Source organism: Molossus molossus, unplaced genomic scaffold (assembly GCF_014108415.1).
Source record: "Molossus molossus isolate mMolMol1 unplaced genomic scaffold, mMolMol1.p scaffold_m16_p_10, whole genome shotgun sequence".
Lineage (NCBI taxonomy): Eukaryota > Metazoa > Chordata > Mammalia > Chiroptera > Molossidae > Molossus > Molossus molossus.
In genome coordinates, this window is record NW_023425345.1 from 92,962,361 (window position 1) to 92,980,148 (window position 17,788).

The 17,788-nt window shown below is 54.0% G+C and overlaps 1 protein-coding gene across 2 annotated transcripts in view; it reads right to left on the bottom strand.

The window, feature by feature from the left end:
• Positions 1-6,688: 6,688 nt before the first annotated feature.
• Positions 6,689-17,788, bottom strand: part of SLC6A13 (solute carrier family 6 member 13) — an 80,696-nt gene continuing 69,596 nt past the window's right edge. For both annotated transcript variants that reach the window (XM_036251267.1, XM_036251268.1), the window contains 8 exons: positions 13,673-13,776; positions 12,710-12,834; positions 10,526-10,638; positions 10,069-10,206; positions 8,994-9,096; positions 8,469-8,569; positions 7,348-7,518; positions 6,689-7,037 (listed from right to left, as the gene is read on the bottom strand). In XM_036251267.1, coding sequence (XP_036107160.1) covers positions 6,915-7,037; positions 7,348-7,518; positions 8,469-8,569; positions 8,994-9,096; positions 10,069-10,206; positions 10,526-10,638; positions 12,710-12,834; positions 13,673-13,776 — 978 coding nt within the window. In that variant the 3' untranslated portion in view covers positions 6,689-6,914. The remainder of the gene's footprint in view (positions 7,038-7,347; positions 7,519-8,468; positions 8,570-8,993; positions 9,097-10,068; positions 10,207-10,525; positions 10,639-12,709; positions 12,835-13,672; positions 13,777-17,788) is intronic.

A 17,788-nucleotide genomic window follows, 5' to 3' on the forward strand; every position in this document is an offset into this window, starting at 1 on the left:
ACAGAGCTCTCCGTTTTGGATTGCTTTTAATAGCCAAAGGGACAGCACCCCCGGCCCTCCTGCCACCCTCACCCTGCCCCCACCGTGCCCTTCCACCCCAGCCCATTTGCTAGGAATAAACAACAGTGTTATCCACAGTCAAGATGACTTCCAGAGATCTCCCCCTTCCCAAGCACCCACCCAGCTCTGTCACCTCTGCGGCCCCTAGCGTCATCTCTCCAGGCTGCCCACCTGCTCTGCCAAGCGGGACAGGGAGTGGGGGCATGCAGTGGACCTCACCATACCTCAGTGCCCTCCAGAAGCAAAGACACCGCCAGCCACACTGGGCTGAGTGCTGCCCATCGAGGAAATACTCAGGAGGCTAGCAAGTCCAGACTTAACTGTTTGTAGGAGGCAGGCATGTGGACGGAGGCCTGGCCAGGGTCTAGCAGAGGAGCAGACAGGGGTGGAAATGCTACTCCCCACATGCTGCTGGGACCCCAGCTCAGCCCCGGCACATCCCAGGCCAGCACGGGACACCCCAGCTCCTGCTTCAGCCCACACCCACATACCAGTTCCTGTTCCTGTACACACACCGGTGCCATTCCGGTCACGTCCCTTTGCACACACATACCTGTGTGCATGGCACCAAAACCAGGCTCCCGTCTAGTCCTTCATACCCCGGGGGCTGCTTGGCTTGGCTGGTGGCCGCCTGCGCCTTCCGTCAGCCCCCTCATTACCTCCTTCAGGCACCAGCATGCCCATGCCTCCCCTGGGCCAGGCAGCTTCCTCCTTCTGCTCTACTGGGAGGGGGGGCAGGAGCCCCTCACTTGTGATCACTAGTTGCCTTCAGGAATGGCTGAAGTTTCTCCTGTCTGCTTTTCCACCCACGTTGCTGGGGACTGTCTGCTTCCCTCTCCCTCTCAGTCAGGTGATCACCCCTCCTTCACTCACTCCCTGTGGCCATCCCTCCATCTACCGACTTTCCTGCTCCCCAGGCTTGTCTCTGAGCAGCTCAGATGCCGTGGATGGTGAGGGGGAGCGGGGACCCCCCTCGTCCTGGGATTCCTGAACATTAGACTTTGCTCTGGCCCCGGTGTGTTGCACCACAGACGCACACACCCCGCTCCAGGCTCGCCTCTCAGGCCTCATACTCCAGCCCCTCTCAGGACCCTCTCGCATCTGCGAGGACAGATCCAGCCCGCCACCCCCTGCTCACCTCAGCCCCGATCCCGGCTCCTGTGGTCAGCTCAGCTCCATGCCTCAGGTCCCCAGGAGAGCCCAGGGAAGCCACTACGGGAATACCCAGGGAGACAGGACCTGAAAGGGAAGTTGTCCTCCACCTCCGCTCTTCCGCCTGTGCTCCCGGCTCAGAATCCCATCCACGCCGTTGTCCTGGGCTCCAATGGAAAGAGGCTGGCGTGTGTGTGTGTGAGTGTATTGGGAAGTGAAGGGACAGAGCACTACCACAAGCAACAGGAGGGCTTGAGGTCAAAAGTTTGTGAACCAGGATTACAACATCTAACCTCAGTAAGTCCTCTGTCCCCGGTCCCCCACCCCCACTCACTCCCTCTGTAGCCCTTCCCGCCCTCCTAGTGGCTGTCCCAAAAGGACCCCTCGCAGCCGAGCTCCAAGACTCAGATCCGACCTCCTCTCCCCTCCTTTTGTTCTTTGCCCGTTCCCTCTTCCCCCTTCTCACCTTGCCCACTCCTGGTACCAGCACCAGCTCCAGGGATGAGGAGATAGGGATGTGCCGGCGGAAGACAGCCGCCTCTTACCAAAGCAGAAGGATGGAACCACCGGCTCCCAGGCTGGCAGCAGCAGAGAACCGCAGAGGGGAGCTGGCCCTCAGTGACAGAGCATGGGAGGAGGGTGAATCACATGCTGGACTTTTCCACCGAGTACCTGCCCTCTGTGGTTTCGAGGCAGGCTCTGGACCTTACAACAGCTACCCTCTGCCTTGGGATTTTCCTAGAGACAGCACCCAGGGCACACCTCAGGGCACCCAAGGGATGCAGGTTTGCAGTCTTACCTGGGTTTGAACTCCTCCTCTTGTCACTTACTAATCCTGTCAGCTCGGCAAGGGTCTGAGCCTCAGTTTATCCATCTGTAAAGGGCAGAGAACAATACCCACTTTGCAGAGTTGCTGTGAGGACTGAAGCAACAGGATGAACTGCTTAGGATAACATGGGTGTTTTACAGGGAGCTGTAGGTGTTTGCTGTGGGTCCTTTGAAAGCTGGGACTAGAGTGGTAGTGTGTGGTCCAGGCAGCCTTGCTGAGCCTTGTTGGTCAGTGGTGACCTGTACTGAATAGTGTGTGTGTCCTGAGCTATGTGCCCGGCAAGCTTACCCAGAACAGGGTCCTGTCACTGTTCCCACGTACGCCCTCACTGTGCGGGAGACAGGACTGTCCCAGGCCATTCATTCAGTTCACTCAGAACAGCCAGTGTCTCTTTCAAGACAATGAAGATGCCTCTCGGGCTCCAGGTGGTGTGGAGGAGAAGAAGTTGTGGGGAGAAAGGGAAATTTCCCTTTGCACCAGCTTCCCCTACATATTTTTGAACTTCCCAGCAGGGCTGGGTATGAAGTGAGAATCTCTGTCTGTACTTTTCCATCAGGCACCCCTCACTGTGGCTCAGGCCCCTCTCAGCACCGCCTGTGGGTTTCCCCTTCGCAGGGGAGCCAGAGGAGCTCGGTTCTCAGACCTCTGCCTCTGTGAAAGCAGCAGGCAGGCTGGGGTCAGCTCAGACAGAGCAGGTCATGAGCAGAGCAGCCGGAAGGCACACTCCGGTCACACCTGCACTCACCTGGGGCGGTGTGACCTGCATCTGCCCTGTGCCCACACATTGGGCCACCACGTGTCAACCATGGAGTTTCCTGCAGAGGGGACACCAAAGTCCATGCAGCAATACCCACCCCGCCTCTCCGTATAGGCGAGCGAGAGCAGAGCATCAGCCTAGGCAGAGGGTGAATTTCCCAGCTCACTCATTCATTCATTCAAAGGTTTTATTTCATGCTTACAATGTGTCAGGCTTCCTCAAGGACCCGGGGATAGGCGTGGTCCAGCAGTCTTGTGGCCTCTCCTTCACCGTGGAGGGGAACAGCTGCCTTGTTTGACCTGGCCTCCCCTTAACCTGAGCCCTCACATACTCAAGCCCACCCCAACCCCTGCCACTTGCAACCCCCAATAGGGATTCAAATCAATCGGCAAATTCCTGGAGGCCAGAGACCCCACCCCCATCTGTGCAAAAGTTAGGATCCCTAGATTACCTGCAAAGCCTACCTAAGGCTGGGCTGTTTCCTTACTAGGAAGGGTCCAGAGACAAGATGGAATATGGTTAAATAAGCCGGCTATCTCACTGTAGTGAGAACCGGGAGCCCCGTAGAATCTCCTCATCTCCTGCCTCTGTGCTGCTTTTAGCGGGCCTGGCCGGGAGCCTGTTTCCTGAGGTCTCACTCAGGCTAGGTACTCTGCATGTTACCCCGTTTCATCCTCACAAGGACCTTGGAATGTAGACATTATTAGCCCCATTTTACAGATGAGAACTTGTGGGGTACATAGAAGATAAGTGATGTGTTCTACGGCCATACACTAGTAAATAATGGCGCTAGGATTTGAACCTGGGCCTCTTGGCTCCAAAAATCTACGCTTGTGCTACTGCAGCTTACTGACTCCTAGACCATGAATGTTTAAAGGGCAAGGGTCACATTTCATAACTCTTCGTTCTGCCTTTAGCATTTAATACAGGGCTGGCTCAGAGTGGGCACTGAGTGTTTATCAGATGAATGAATGGGCAGATGGATGGGTGGATGGATGGATGAATGAATGCAGCTTGAGGGGAAAAAGTGATCTCAGTCTTCCCTCTTCTGGGAAGGCATCGCTCTCCCAGAACCAGGGGACAGACTGGGGTTTGGAGGACTCAGTCCTGACCTTCTTGGACAACACTGTTGGTGCTGACAAGGCACTAGGCCCAGGGGAGACAGGGTTATTTTAGGGTTACCTCTCCCTTGTCTCCTAGCAAAACTGCTTAGCTTGATAAATGCGTAGCCTCCTTTCTGGGGCCAGTGCAACCTGATGCCTGGGACCAGGAACCCAGAGGACAGTGGAATGTCTCTGAACTCCTGGGCTTTCTGTTTCGCCGACAACCCAATGCGGTGGGGCTGGAGCCACAGGGGAAAAGGATGGATTTACTTTCCCAGCACAGCTCTCCTCCAACAACACACTGCTGTTACGTATTCTTATCTCCACTTTATAGAGGAGAAAGTGAAGGGACAGAGAAATTAACTTGCCCAAGGTCACAGAGCTAGTTCGTGAGAAGCTAGGACCCACCCACACATCAGGACTGCAAGCCCCTGTGAAGGAGGGTGCTCGGCTGTCGGTGGCCAGGCTGAGCTGGTGCACGTTTATCTGATGACAATGGAGAGCGTCTGTGTGCACCTGTGTGGATCTGAGACGCCTGAGGTCCGAGGTGAGGTCTGAGGCCCCAAGGCAGCCCAGTGGGCTCGGACCGTGATTAGTTACTTCCCTGTTTGTAAGTCTCCAAGGCTCTGCTGGTAAATCTCCAGCTTCCCGTGCTTCTGCTGTCTCCTTTCAGCTCTCACTTGCACAAGGCTCTCTGCCTGCTTTCTTCCTCTGCCTTCTTCTCTAACAGGTGTGGCCCTGAACAAGAGCGGGCTCCTCGTCGGTTCCGTCTTCTCCTCGGCGAACTGCAGGATGTGATGTCTGCCCTTCCAGGAGGAGAGCAAATGGGCTGAGCTCGCCTTGTCACCCCTCCCTCGGCTAAAACCAAGGCTGCACATTCCTGCTCCAATCCCCACCCCGACCCAGGCGAGTGACTTTTCTTGGACATCTCTACCTGTCAACCCCGTTGGCTGTTCAAGCAGATCTTTCTCACCCACCCCTCACAACTGGGTTAATAGCACCCACTGCCTAATTGGACCCCTACAAAAACCTGCGGGTGGGTGGGGTACACAGTATTACCTCCATCTGAAAAATAACCCGAAGACCTGAATTCCAAGTAACTTCCACAAAGACACACAGCAGGGTAGATGCAGGTCAGGACTAGAGCCCACATCTCCTAATTCTTATGCCACTGGATTCTGTATACACTATATTCCACCATTAACGCATCTCCTAAATGGGATTCAAATCACCATTACTGAACTGCCTACATCCCTTCCTGGGCCTAGCACATGTTGGCAACTTTGATCAGATGGGTGGGTGGAGAGACGGATATTACACCCTCCGAATGGCCTTCCCAGACCACCTACCCCAAATCATCTTTCTCATAGCACTTTGTTCTTTTCTCTGAATGCATCGGTCGCAGTTGGTCACTTAATCAACTATGTCTATTTCTGCTCCTCGTGTATCATGAGCATAGCACAGCCACGGAGGAGGTGTTCCGGGAATACTGTCTGATGGATGGAGGTGCTAGGTGTGTGGCGTCTCGAGTTTCAGCGTTTCTCTAGCAGATTTATTTCTCCCATTTAGCACTGTGACTGAACCTGGCACACGTGGAGATGCCCACCCAGTCATGTCCAGGAAGGAGCAGCCAAGGCCGACAGCACAGCTGCTTTCACGGATTCTAATAAACTCTCCGACAACAGCAAAATATCAAAACCTAAAGACTGGGAGAGATTCCAGTGCTTTTTTCCCACGAACTTGTTAAAAAGGAAAGAAAGAAGACCTCCCAGGGAATGCCACGCCCTTCGCCCCCAGCCCCAGGAATCCCTGTCTGCTCCCCTGGAACAGCACAGGAGGTGGGGACACAGCCACCACCAAAGCCTCCGCATGTTCAAGGGAGAAATGCAGTTGTGTGTGTTCAGCCACTTACACACACACACACAACACACACACACACACACACACACACACACACACGCCCCAGCTCCACACACAGCTCAGAGACACATCCTCTGGGGCCAAGGCCATGCCCACTGACCCTGGGTAGGATAGGTTGGCCTTCCACCTGGTCTTCCGTGCAGCCTAACCCTCAGAGTTCATCTCGCAGCTCAGGCCACCCCCTTGTGGCCCCATCTGGTGCTGCTGCAACCGGCATCTAGCCTCTTAGCATCAGAGCAGAGTGGTCCTGAGGAAGTGGGGTCCCTCTGCTGGCTGAGCTAGGGTAATGCCCCGCTCCGCCAGGGCTTTTGGTACCTGCTGCCCCAAGTCTGCTGCCCCAAGTCACTGCTGTCCCTCGTATGCCCCTGGCACCGGGCCCTGGGCAGGCACACACAGACTCCGGTTGGCAGGCAGGGTCAGGCGAGGACAGGGCAAGGGAAATGTGGGCAGAAGAAGCCCAAGCACTCTTTCCACTTCCTTCCTCTAGCTGGGCTCAGTCCCTTCATCCTTCCCTTCATTGCCCTTCTTGTTCCACGGAGGGGAGGAGGAGGGGGAAGGGGACTCTAGTGGAAGCATGGACAGAGTGGCCTGAGTGTCTGGCGATGGCGGACCTCAGATGGGCCCCATCACCCGTCTCCCCATTGCACTCCCCTCTGCTCACAGTCCACAAGAACTCAGTGAGGGAAGGAGACAGGGGTCTCCTAAAGCCACAACTTTAAAGTGATGAAGGGGTCACGGCAGCAAGGCAGAGGGACAGGAACCAGGCAAAACTGCCAGCAGTCAGTGGGGAGAACTTGGATTTAATAGAATGAAGGGTAAGAGGGCCCGTAAGCCAAATGGACCTCTCAGCCCACCCACCTGCCCTCGCCCAGCTTCCCCTGCCGGTCTCAAAGGGGATGCTGTGGATACCAGCTTTTCACACCTGTCCAGCCACCCCTGGGGCACCTAGCTCGGAAGGTGGATTCCAAAATACCCCCTCTGTCTCATCTACCCCAGGTAGGAGACAGAGAAGCAGAGAGGGACTGCTCTGCCCTTCCCTTCTGCAGCTGTCCCCACGGCCAGGCCCACAGGCACCGCCCGAGGGCCCGCCCCCCTAGCAGTGAGACTCTAATTCTGTGAGTCTGAGAAGTGATGTCCTGGGTGTGGCAGGGGCAGAGCGTCCTGCTTGGTTCCGTTGGGTCAGTTCCTCAGCTGGGCACACAAGCGGGCGAATTCTCTGCAAGGAGAGTCAAGGTGGCTGCCATGAGGTGGAGCGGGTGGGGGGTGGGGGAGTTAGAAGGTCTGCCAGTTGCCCTCATCACCAGTGTCTGCCTGCCTCCCCATACACAACCGTGCCCTCCAGGTGCAGCCCTACAATCACAGCCTGTGTCTTTCAGAGACTTTTAGGTACTCACCCCATCCCTCCCTGATCCCCAGAGCAGCCTCACGGCCCCCTGCGCACCAGCTTCTACCCTGGCAGGCTGCATCTGCATCATCCACTAGGGGTCCTCCCCCTCTGACTGCCCTCCTCCCCACTGACTCCCTACCTCTCTGAAGGAGCCCTTGAGGGTGCTGAGTTTGTAGAAGCTCCAGGCAGGAATACAGACCATGGAGGACAGAGCCAGGAGCCAGCCCAGGGCATCCCCCCACCAGGGGTACGTGTACTTCTTGTTGTAGGTCAGCGGGGTGTACTTGATCAGGGAGAAGAGGAAGGTAGCCTGAGGGTGAGAGCAGAGGAGAAAGGGGCTGGGAAGCAGGGAACCTGTGCCCTCAGCGCCCCCTGGAGGGACTGGCAGAGATCACACTCCCAGCCTGGATTTTCTTCCAGGCTCATCTGGCCCATTAGCCTCTGATCTCCATCCACATTCTGCTCAAAGTCCACACATCCCCAGTAGGTATTTCCAGGACACCTACCCTGTCGTTCCAGGGTCCCGTGCCCATGGGCATTTCTACACATGGTTGGCTCCTGATTAAGACATGACAGTGTGACTGCTGGAGATTTCTCCTGCATAGTCAGGTGAGGCTCTGAATACCTCGAGGGCAGAAGTTCGGCCCCATTGCCATGCTGCATCCAGGGGTGCTTGGGGAACTGCCGACTCATGGATGAACCAGAGGAAGCAGGTGGCTCACGGCTCAGACCCTGGAGCCCAGAGGCCTGGGCTTGAACCCTAGCCCTCAGCCACTTTGCAGCATGGGTAAATTGTTAAACCCCTTTGGCATCAGTTTCACCTGTACAATAAATATAATCGCAATTCTTACTGCAGGGGGTCCTAGTGAGGAATAAATGGGTTAAAATGTATAAAGCACTTGGTGTGGAACATAAGATACGTGCTCCGTAACTGTCGCGATTATTATCGGTGAGGTGTCAGTGTTGCTATAAGCAGCCCAGCGCACTTGGGTTTCAGTCCTGCCTGCGACATTAGACTCACACTGTGGTGTCGGTCAAACACTCTGACAGCTCTGGGCCTCAGTTTATCCTTCTGTGAAATGGAAAGGAGGAATCTATCTTGCCGTCATTTTCTAGAATCCAACAGGAGGGTAAATGAAAATCTAAAATGACTTCCAGTGCCCACAGAGAGGTCTCCTCTCAGGCTGACAGCCTGCCTATGCTCCTGCACCACCGTCCCTCTACCCCTCTTCTGGCTCCCCTCCCTGGAGGTTGTCTTACTGTGCACACAGCTGGTGTGAGGAAGAGCCAGCAATATTTGATAAGAGGCCAAGGCCTGTACCCAATCATATCTTCAATGTTGTCATAGAAGCGCCCGGCTCCTACCACGAAGAGAAGGAAGGGAGGGGAGAGAAAGGACATCCTTTAGCATCCAAAGTATCAGGATGGGCCAGGACCGATGAACAGAAGATACCACGGTTGTCTTTACAGATCACTGCTGGGGATTCAGAGGCAATAACTTGCTGATTAAGGCTGAAACAGGCTGGAGAGGTTTGGATCGGACAGGATACGGGCCCACCTGGGGTGGTCCAGGTGCAGCCATAACCAGGAGGGTAGGCAAGGCAACCTCTGGAGGGCCCCTCCAATGGTAGCAATTTAGGGTTCTTGACATTTTTGAGATTCAGTAGATTTTTGAGCCAGGAGAAGTCCCAAGAAAAGGTGGGTGTGAGCAGTGGACATCTCTCTTTTGTCGAAGGGCCCTGGCTAGGGTAGAGGTGAGTACTGGGGTTACGGAGGGCCACTCACCATACACCCAAGCCACACAGAGGGACTCAAAGATGGCCACGAACAGGAGGCACATGCCACTGGCTGCGTAGTTGTCAAAGAGCTGAAACACGTACATACCACCCTGCCGGGAGGAGATAAACACACAAAACTGTATCCAGAGGAAACAGATGAATTTACCCCATTGCAGTCTAGCTTCACACCCTCGAGCACAGGGCAGAGGTGGTGGGGATCACAGAAGACAGATGTTAAAAGAGAATGCAATTGTTGTTGTTTTTTTAAATCTGTTTTTATTGGTATTTTAGAGAGAGAGGAAGGGAGAGATAAAAACATCGATGTGAGAGGGACACATCAATCGGCCGCCTCCTGCACACCCCCCACTGGGGATCGAGCCTCAACCCAGGCATGTGCCCTGACCTGGAATCGAACCGGGACCTCTCAGTCCATGGGATGATACTCAACCCACTGAACCTCACCGGCCAGGGCAAGAGGATGTAGTTTTTAAGCTGTAAGGCACTAGGCAAATGTGAGACAATAGTTATTTTTTATTTTTGTTTTTAGATGGATGATACATGAGATAGGCAGCTGTTAAAAGATTGTCCCTGAGAACATTTAGGGATTGACTCAGAAGTCCAAGATACAATGTGCACTTTTTTGGCAAAGATCAGGATAGGAGGTGTCCCTGGCGTCACCAAGCTGCCAAGCTCCAGCGCCTCCCTCCTTTGAGGCATCACACAGAAGACCACCCCTTCCCAGGGCTCCCTCTCTCCCTTTGAAGTGTACCCCCGGACCTTGGTGCAGCTGCCTGGGAAATTATAAAATCTTGCTGGAGAGGCAGTTTTTCCTAATCCAAGACCATCCTTTCCATACCTCTTAGTTTAACATGGAGTCAAATTACCCCTCACCCACCCCCAGACGTAGGTGGTCAATGCCCAAAGGCCAGAGGAGGGACGCTCCTTGGTGCTTGCTGCGGTGGGAAAGCAGAGTCCCAGAGCCCTGACCCCACAGCAGCTTGCTCCACCTGACAGGGGGCAGTTGTCCACCTTTGCCCCACCTCCTCACCCAGCCCCCACCTTCAAGCCTCCCAGCTCCTCACCTCTGTGACCATGACCAGCCCCACAAGGAAGGAGATGACAGATACTCCAAGGATGAGGGTCTCCCTCCGGTTCTTCTTGCGGAGCACATGGGGGTACATGTCCACCAGCGCTGTCACCAGGCTCTCTACACACACAAACTGGATGACAGGGCAAAAGAATTGGAGGGAAAAGGGAGCTCCCCAAAATAGCCTCCATCAAATAACTGGCTGGCTGCTCCTGGGCTCAGCCCCGCCGGGCTCCCTGTCTCACGTCTCCAGGGCTATCCTTGCACGATTAGGTCCCACCCTTCAGCGCTCCCCTTGGTCCCTGGAAGGGCATCCACGTCTGACATGCGCCAGGACCCCATCTGTTTTACGGCCATCAGGGCATCGAGCTCAACCTCATGCCCACTGCTTCCCCTCTCCCAACCCACCCACACGCTCATCACCCAGCCTCTGAGTGGCCATCTTTTGATACCTGGCTGTCCAGTCCCAGGAGGATGATCATGAAGAAGAAGCAACAGGCCCAGAGAGGAGAGAAGGGCAGCATCACCACAGCCCGGGGGTAGGCGATGAAAGCCAGGCCAGGGCCTGCGGCGGGAAGCAGAGGGACAGAACCCAGTGCTGAGCCGGTTTCAGGCCGCGCGATCCCAGTGTGGATGAACAGCTGGGGCCAGAGGAAACTTCACCCCAGCGTTGCTGTCACCACCACCATCCTCAGCCAGGAGAAGCCACCCAAACCTCGACCTGCTCCCCAAATTTCCAAGGCATGACCCATTGCATTCTGCAGGAACAGAACCTAGAGGCTGTGTGTACAGAGGGCTTTGGAAAACAGAAAGGGGTATATCACCCAACACTTCTGTTAGTTCTACCCCAAATCCTCCAACCTCACTCTCCAGATCTATTGCCCCAAACCAGAGGTTTCAAACTTAAAAAGAACTCAGGGACCAGGCAGGCTGTGTGGGTAAAACGAGGGAGCAGCAGGGCCTGACGGGCCCTGGAACCACCGTGCGCCCCCGTCAACCAAGGTGATCGCTGTGGGCGTCTATGGAGGAGATGGTGCCCAAGACAATACCTGCAAGACCAGCTGCACCTGGGGCCACCAGTGGGCCACCTCTTCCCTGGACCTTTTCTGTCGCCCTACAGCTGGGAACTGGCATTAATCTCAGAATACCACTGTTACACAGGCTCTCAAATAAATGAATGTTCCTCTCAGCTGGGTTAAATAGCAGGAACAGATTCACGGGCCAGTGCCTGGGTTCAGCCTTAGGAAGCTTCCTTTGGGAAAAAAGGGTGTGACCCTGTGACCTTTGACAGTCCTTTACTTCCTGAAGCCACACCCCCCCACACTGGCAGATGGCGACGATACTCGCATCTGCCTCCGAGCTTTCCATCACACGTACAGGCAGAATGCTTTGCACAGTAAGTGCTTAATAGAAGTGAGATATTATCATATTTTTAAAAACTATTTTTATTGATTTTTTTTTTTTGAGAGAGAGAGAGTGGAAGGGAGAGAGAGAGAGAGAGAGAAACATTGATGTGAGAGCAAAACCTCAATCAGCTGCCTTCTGCACATCCCCTACTGGGGATCAAGCCCACAACCTGGGCAAGTGCCCTGACTGGAAATCGAACCAGCAACCTTTTGGTGCACAGGACAATCCCCAACCAACTGAGCCACACCAGCCGGAGTGAAATATTATGATTTTTAATAAGAGTCAGTGATGTGAGTTGCCCGGTGCTTGGCACTCTGTATAACAAGGGTGTGCTCGTGAATGCGATGATAAAATTGTCTTGCACCCTGGCCAGCTTTGCTCAGTGGTTAGAGTGACAGCCCACAGACCAAAGGTTCGATTCTGGTCAAGGGCACGTACCTGGGTTGCAGGTTCGATCCCCAGCCCAGTCAGGATCATGCAGGAGGCAACCAATTGATGTGTCTCTCGCACATGGATGTTTCTCTCTCTCTCCCTCCCTCCCTCCTTCTTTTCCACTCTCTCTGAAGATCAATGGGAAAGTATCCTTGGGAGAGGATTAACAACAACAACAAATTGTCTTGCTATAGAGTACAAATGGGTGATCTGCAAAAATAGGGGAGGAGCAAGAGAAACATTACAGCTACCCGGAGGGGAGACAGTCCTTGATTTTATTTAAAAGAAGCAACAACGAGACTGCATGGTGGAAACGTATTCACTTAAAAAAGGAAGGAACTCTATGAGCCAATATAAACTTATCCCTGAGATACATTTTAAAGTGAAAAAGCCAAGGTGCTGAACAGTGTACATAGTATGTTATCAACTGGCTTTTAAAAAGGGGTGAGAAATAGAAACAGTAATATGTAGCTATGCGTGAATGAAGATGCATGTACATATGAATGCACGTTGTCTACTGGCGTGGGCCTGAACTACTTCTGGAGGAAAAGCATGAACCCGATAGCACTGGTGGCCTGATAACATTGGGGTCAGAAGAAAATGTTCGCTGTATACCTGTTCACCCTCTGAAGCCAGAATGACTGTTCTTAAGTCCTCTCCCAGGCCTCCCTGGGCATCACTGAGAGGTGACCAGAGCTTACCCACAGCGAAGGCGGCAGTAGAAACGCCTCTGGGACCCGGTGGGCGAAGGTTCAAAGCTCACAGAATCCCCGGCCTTAGGCCTCCCCAACACTCACCTGACTCCGCCACCTCTGAGATGGGCACCCCCTGCTCTTGGGACATGAAGCCCAGGATGGAGAAGATGGCAAACCCGGCCACGAAGCTGGTGCCGCTGTTCAGGAAGCAGAGGGCCATGCAGTCCCTGGGCGAGGTGGGGAGGACACAGGTCAGGAAGGGCTGCCTGGCTCAGGACCAGGGGAGCCCTGCCCCTCTCAGCAGACCGGCCAGGGGGCCACCTGGCAGGATGAAGACGAACATTCAAGGGGCAGTCCTGCCGCCCCCCCCAAGCTAGCTCAGACTTGCAATAAATCAAGGTCATCCTAAAAGAATGAGGGTCAAAGGAAGTAAAATAGTAACCTAAACGTTACAAACGGCCACCCAGCCCCCGTCCCCCACCACACGGTCACCACCTTGGAGACACCATCACTCCACCACAGTGCAGTGACCTGCGCATGTCGCGGATGCGGGCCTGGATGATCCCAAGCAACCAATAATTCTTAGCTACCTACATTTGATTCTGAAGTGCATGATATGATATTGGGGGCTAATATTAAAATTGGTTTAAATTATCTGATATGAGCCAGGTAGGCCGAGGAAACCATGGAGAGGGGACCCCATGTAAGTTCTACCCCAAAGTCTCCAACCTCACTCTCCAGATCTATTGCCCCAAACTAGAGGTTTCAAACTTAAAAAGAACCAGGGGGAGGGGTGAAGGAAAATGAGTAAGGAGTCCCTGTTTGCTGGGGCAAACGTAGGGTGCAGGTGAGACTGGAACCCCACCGTGACATGACTACTTACTTCTCAGGCTTGCTGCCACTCCTGAGCCCCACAACCTCTAGGTGAGCCAGGGCCTGGCTCGTCATTTGCCTAGGTAGCCCTGGAGCACTGGACAATGGGGTGAATCTATGAGCGGGTGCACCCTCCAAATCACCATCCACATGGCTGGAGGGAGAGCGGGAGACCCCCCCCCCCCCAGTCACCTGTAGCAGTTGTTGTGGTACTTGTTGTAGCTGCTCAGGGCTGTCAGGCACCCTACACAGATGGCGAAGGAGAAGAAGATCTGGGTGCCTGCGTCCATCCACACCTACACAGGGCAAAGGCAGGACAGTTGCTCCCAGGGAAGCCAGGGCATCTGAGCTCCACGGGAACACACATGCCCATGGCCGAGCCTGGCACAGGCTCGGGATGGCGAGAACCCTCCCTCTGCCCGTGCGCCCCGCTCTCCCCATGGGCTCTGCCTCCTGGGCCCTGGATGGGCTTCTCGAGCACCACCAGGGTGCGCAGGCGTCAGGCATGAAGAAGAAAACTGAAGGACTGGGCGAAGGAGGGTGAGCCGGTGGGGGTGCTCTGGGGCCAAGCTGGGCCTGGCACCATGTTTTTATCATGGACACGAAGCCCTGGTTCTGCCTCCGCTGTCTGCCGTCCTGGGCTCTCCTGGTGGTATGACCAGTTTGGAAAGAATCCAGAGACAGGATCTCTAGGGTTATGGGTCCTTAATAGCGTGCTATCACGAGCATGTAGCTTTGCCCTTCGTGCCTTAAAACCCTCTGTCCAAAAAACAGGAGAGTAACCCCCAGCTCACAAATAGTCGAGAGGGAACAGAAATGCATCTGCAAAGGGCTTTGTACTCCTCGGGGGTGACGGGGGCTCTCAGCTAACCCTGGGCATGGCTGTTACTGTTATTATCTCAGCTGCTGACCCAGCCTGTGCATGTTATGAGTTAGGTCTAACAGCTAGAATAACATCCCAAAGAGAAAGAACATCAAGGCCAACAGGACTAGGCAACCCTGCAGATTCGCAGGAGGTGGGGTCCTGGGGCTACAGACCCTCCCCCAGGCACCTCCTGCCTTCAGAGGATGTGAGCTCTACAGGGGAGCGCCAGGCTCTGGGCACAGACACCCCAGCAGTTGTCCCAAGTCTCTGTGTTCCCTGCTTCTTGTCTGTTGCCTGGCTCTACCCCAGTAGCCCACACACAGGGGCCCACTCTCCTTTCACTAATCTCAGGCTCCAAATGCCCCCACCCCCCGCACCCCAACACCGAAGTCTCAGCTTCTTTCTGTCCAAAGCTCCCAAGTCCCTCACCTGTCACTCCCTGCTTCCCTACCCGTCACCACCAGCCTCAGTCTCCCTTGCTCCCTCTCATCACGCTCACCCACCAAGTGCCATTTTATTCAGCATGGTAGTGGGTCCCGGGGACCCGCCGGCCATCTGACTACGTCAGAATCACATCGGTTCTTCAACCAGCACCCCAGCTGACATCTGCATCATGTTCAGAGCTTCCTGGGTGATCCCACTGAACTGTCAGATGTGGACATCACTGTCCTACAGCCCCCGAGACTGGCCTCAGAGACCCACCCGACACGCGCTGCTCGGGCTACACTGTCTCTGCAGGATGGGGAAAGAGCAGGGACCGGCGGTGAAGAAGGGGGGACCATTCTCTAGCCTCCAGCCCCTTCTGCTCACTGTGGGTCCCGACCCCAAGGAAGGCCGCGAGGCAGAAGCTGTCACGGAGGAAAAGGGCTCAGAGGCAGCTCCAGAAGGAAACAGCGCAAAGGGCGGAAGGATGGTGACTTTCTTAAGCTTGAGGGGATGTTCATGGCAAGGGGAGGGGCCTCGGAATTCCTTTCCAAAGCGCAGGAAGGAGAGGGTAGAAATGAAAGCGGGAACCTGCGGACAGGAACCGGTATGGACAAAATTCACCATGATGACACAGGTTTGAGATATTTTTTTCTTTGGTTTTGTTTTTAATCTTCACCCAACGACATGTTTATTGATTTGAGAGAGAAATATCAGTTGGTTGCCTCCTGCACCCGCCCCAGCCGGGGATCGAACCCGCCGCACCTGGGAATGCGCTCTGACTGGGAATAGAACCTGCCACCCTTTGGTGTACGGGATGGCGCTCCAACCAGCTGAGCACCCGGCCGGGGCTGAAGGAGATGTTTTCAATCATTTCTAACACTCGCCCCCCCCCCCCCCGATATTGTGAGGATGGTCAACTCAGGAAAACTCAAGCTCTGGTCTGAAGGTCACTCGGTTCTGTTTCCTTCCTGCTTACTCCGTGGGTTACGAGCGGATTTACCCAGGGGTCAGGGGTGCAGGGCTGGGGAGCGATGCTTATCCACCTGGGGGCTCACTTAGGAGATCAGGTGACCTCTCCCAAACAGGTCACCCAGGCCTAGGGTGTCTGCTCCGTGCAGGGTACAGAGGGACCCACAGGCTACCAGGGACACTGTCGCGCCCATGGCATGTCTGCGGCAGCCTACCTACTGGCAGGGGGTGGGGGGATAGGGGGTTGCAAACCCTGTGGTTATAATGTTTTGTAAACTTGGGCTTGGTAAGAAAAACTGTGACTTGGCAGTTTACCTCACCCCGAGGGGCACAGGCTGAGTGAGCTGGGGGAGAGGTTACTGAGAACAGAGGAAAACGCAGCGGGAGGGCTGAGAGTTCGGAGGGCGAGGGTCAGATGTGACGCCTTTGACTGAAGCCCCCTCACTGTGAGCTTGGCCAGCGGCTCTCCGCACAGCTGCGGCCTGACAAGCCCACTGGGATGGGAGGAAGGGACGGGGTCGGAGGAAGGGCTGAAGGAGCCAGCAGAGCAAGCTGTTCTGTTCCCACCGCGGGTGGCCCACTCCCTGCCCGTGCCAGGAGCCCTGGTTTCTGGGACAAAGCTCCGATGTGTCTTGACTGGGGCAGAAGACTAACCGAGAATAAAACAAGTGTGAAAAACACTTGGTGGAGCGTGGGCAAAATACCATCCTCTGGGGGTACAGAGGAAGAGAGAGAGCCTTAGATGGTCCAAGAAAGATGTTTTCAACTTTGAGTCCCACCCCAAGGATGATTATATTTACTATTTTTAGGAAGGCAATATGTGTAATGGGAAAAGCCTGGGCTTTGCTGTCAAATGAACTGGGTTCAATCACTAATTCTATTAACTACTAGCTGTATGATCTTAGGCAAGTCACTTAACCTCTCTGAACCTTACTCTTCTCATCAGAAAAATGGGCACAATAATAGATAAAATAATGTATGTAAAATGCCTAATGCATAAATATTAGTTTCCTATCTCGCCTTTTGGAATAATTAAAAAAACAGCCCTTAAAGCTCTCAAATAATTCATAATCTTTGGAAAATGAATATCATGGTAATTAAGATAGCAGACTTCAAAAGACTACTCGGGATGAAACCCAAGCTCCCCCACATGTTAGTTTTGTGGTTTGAGGCAAATTTCTTCAGATTTTCTCCTTTTTTTTTTTTTTTTTTTTTTTTATCCTCACCCGAGGATATTTTTCCATTTTTTGTACAGATAGAATGGGAGGGAGAGAGAGGAAGGGAGAGAGAGTGAGAAACATCGACGTGAAGGGACACATCGAGTGGCTGCCACCCGCACGACCAACCAGGGCCGGGGACAAACTGCAACCGAAGCACGTGCCCTTAGCGGGAACCGAACCCGGGTCTCTCCGGACCACAGGCCGACGCTCCAACCGCTGAGCCAAACCGGCCAGGGCCAGATTTTCTAAACTTCAGTTTCCACATCTGTAAAATGAGACTGACGCCGAAGTCCCGGGGTTAGCGGGGGGATGGCACTGTGCCACAAACTAAGTAAAGAGCCTGGGAAATAATAAGCACGTGATCAATGTGTCAGCTACTGGTGCTGTCTGTCACTGGGCTATTTTTAAAAAGCAACCCACCCTTCAGTGACGAGGTCCCATAGATTTCTTTCTTTTTTTAAAATATGAAGATCTAATTAGCTTTATTAAGCAATTCATGAATCGGGCAGTGTCCCATCTAGCAACGACAAGGATACTCTGACGGGCTTGTACGAAATATAAGGCTTCCATTGGGAGAAGGTGGGACAGGGAATCAATCAGCATCAGCAATGGGCCAGGTTAGCTTTTTTGGAGAAGGGTTTTTTTTATCATGAAGATTGCCTCTTCCTTCTATTGAGATTGCTTCACTGGTATTGACCAGAAAATCCCCAGAAAAGTTGATCGAGATTAGGCTTCTAGGAGAGTTTGAAACTGCAAGGTCAGAAATTTAATCTAGGTTCAGTACAAGGGGATTTTAGCACAAGTGACGCCAGGTTGAGCCTGTGGTTT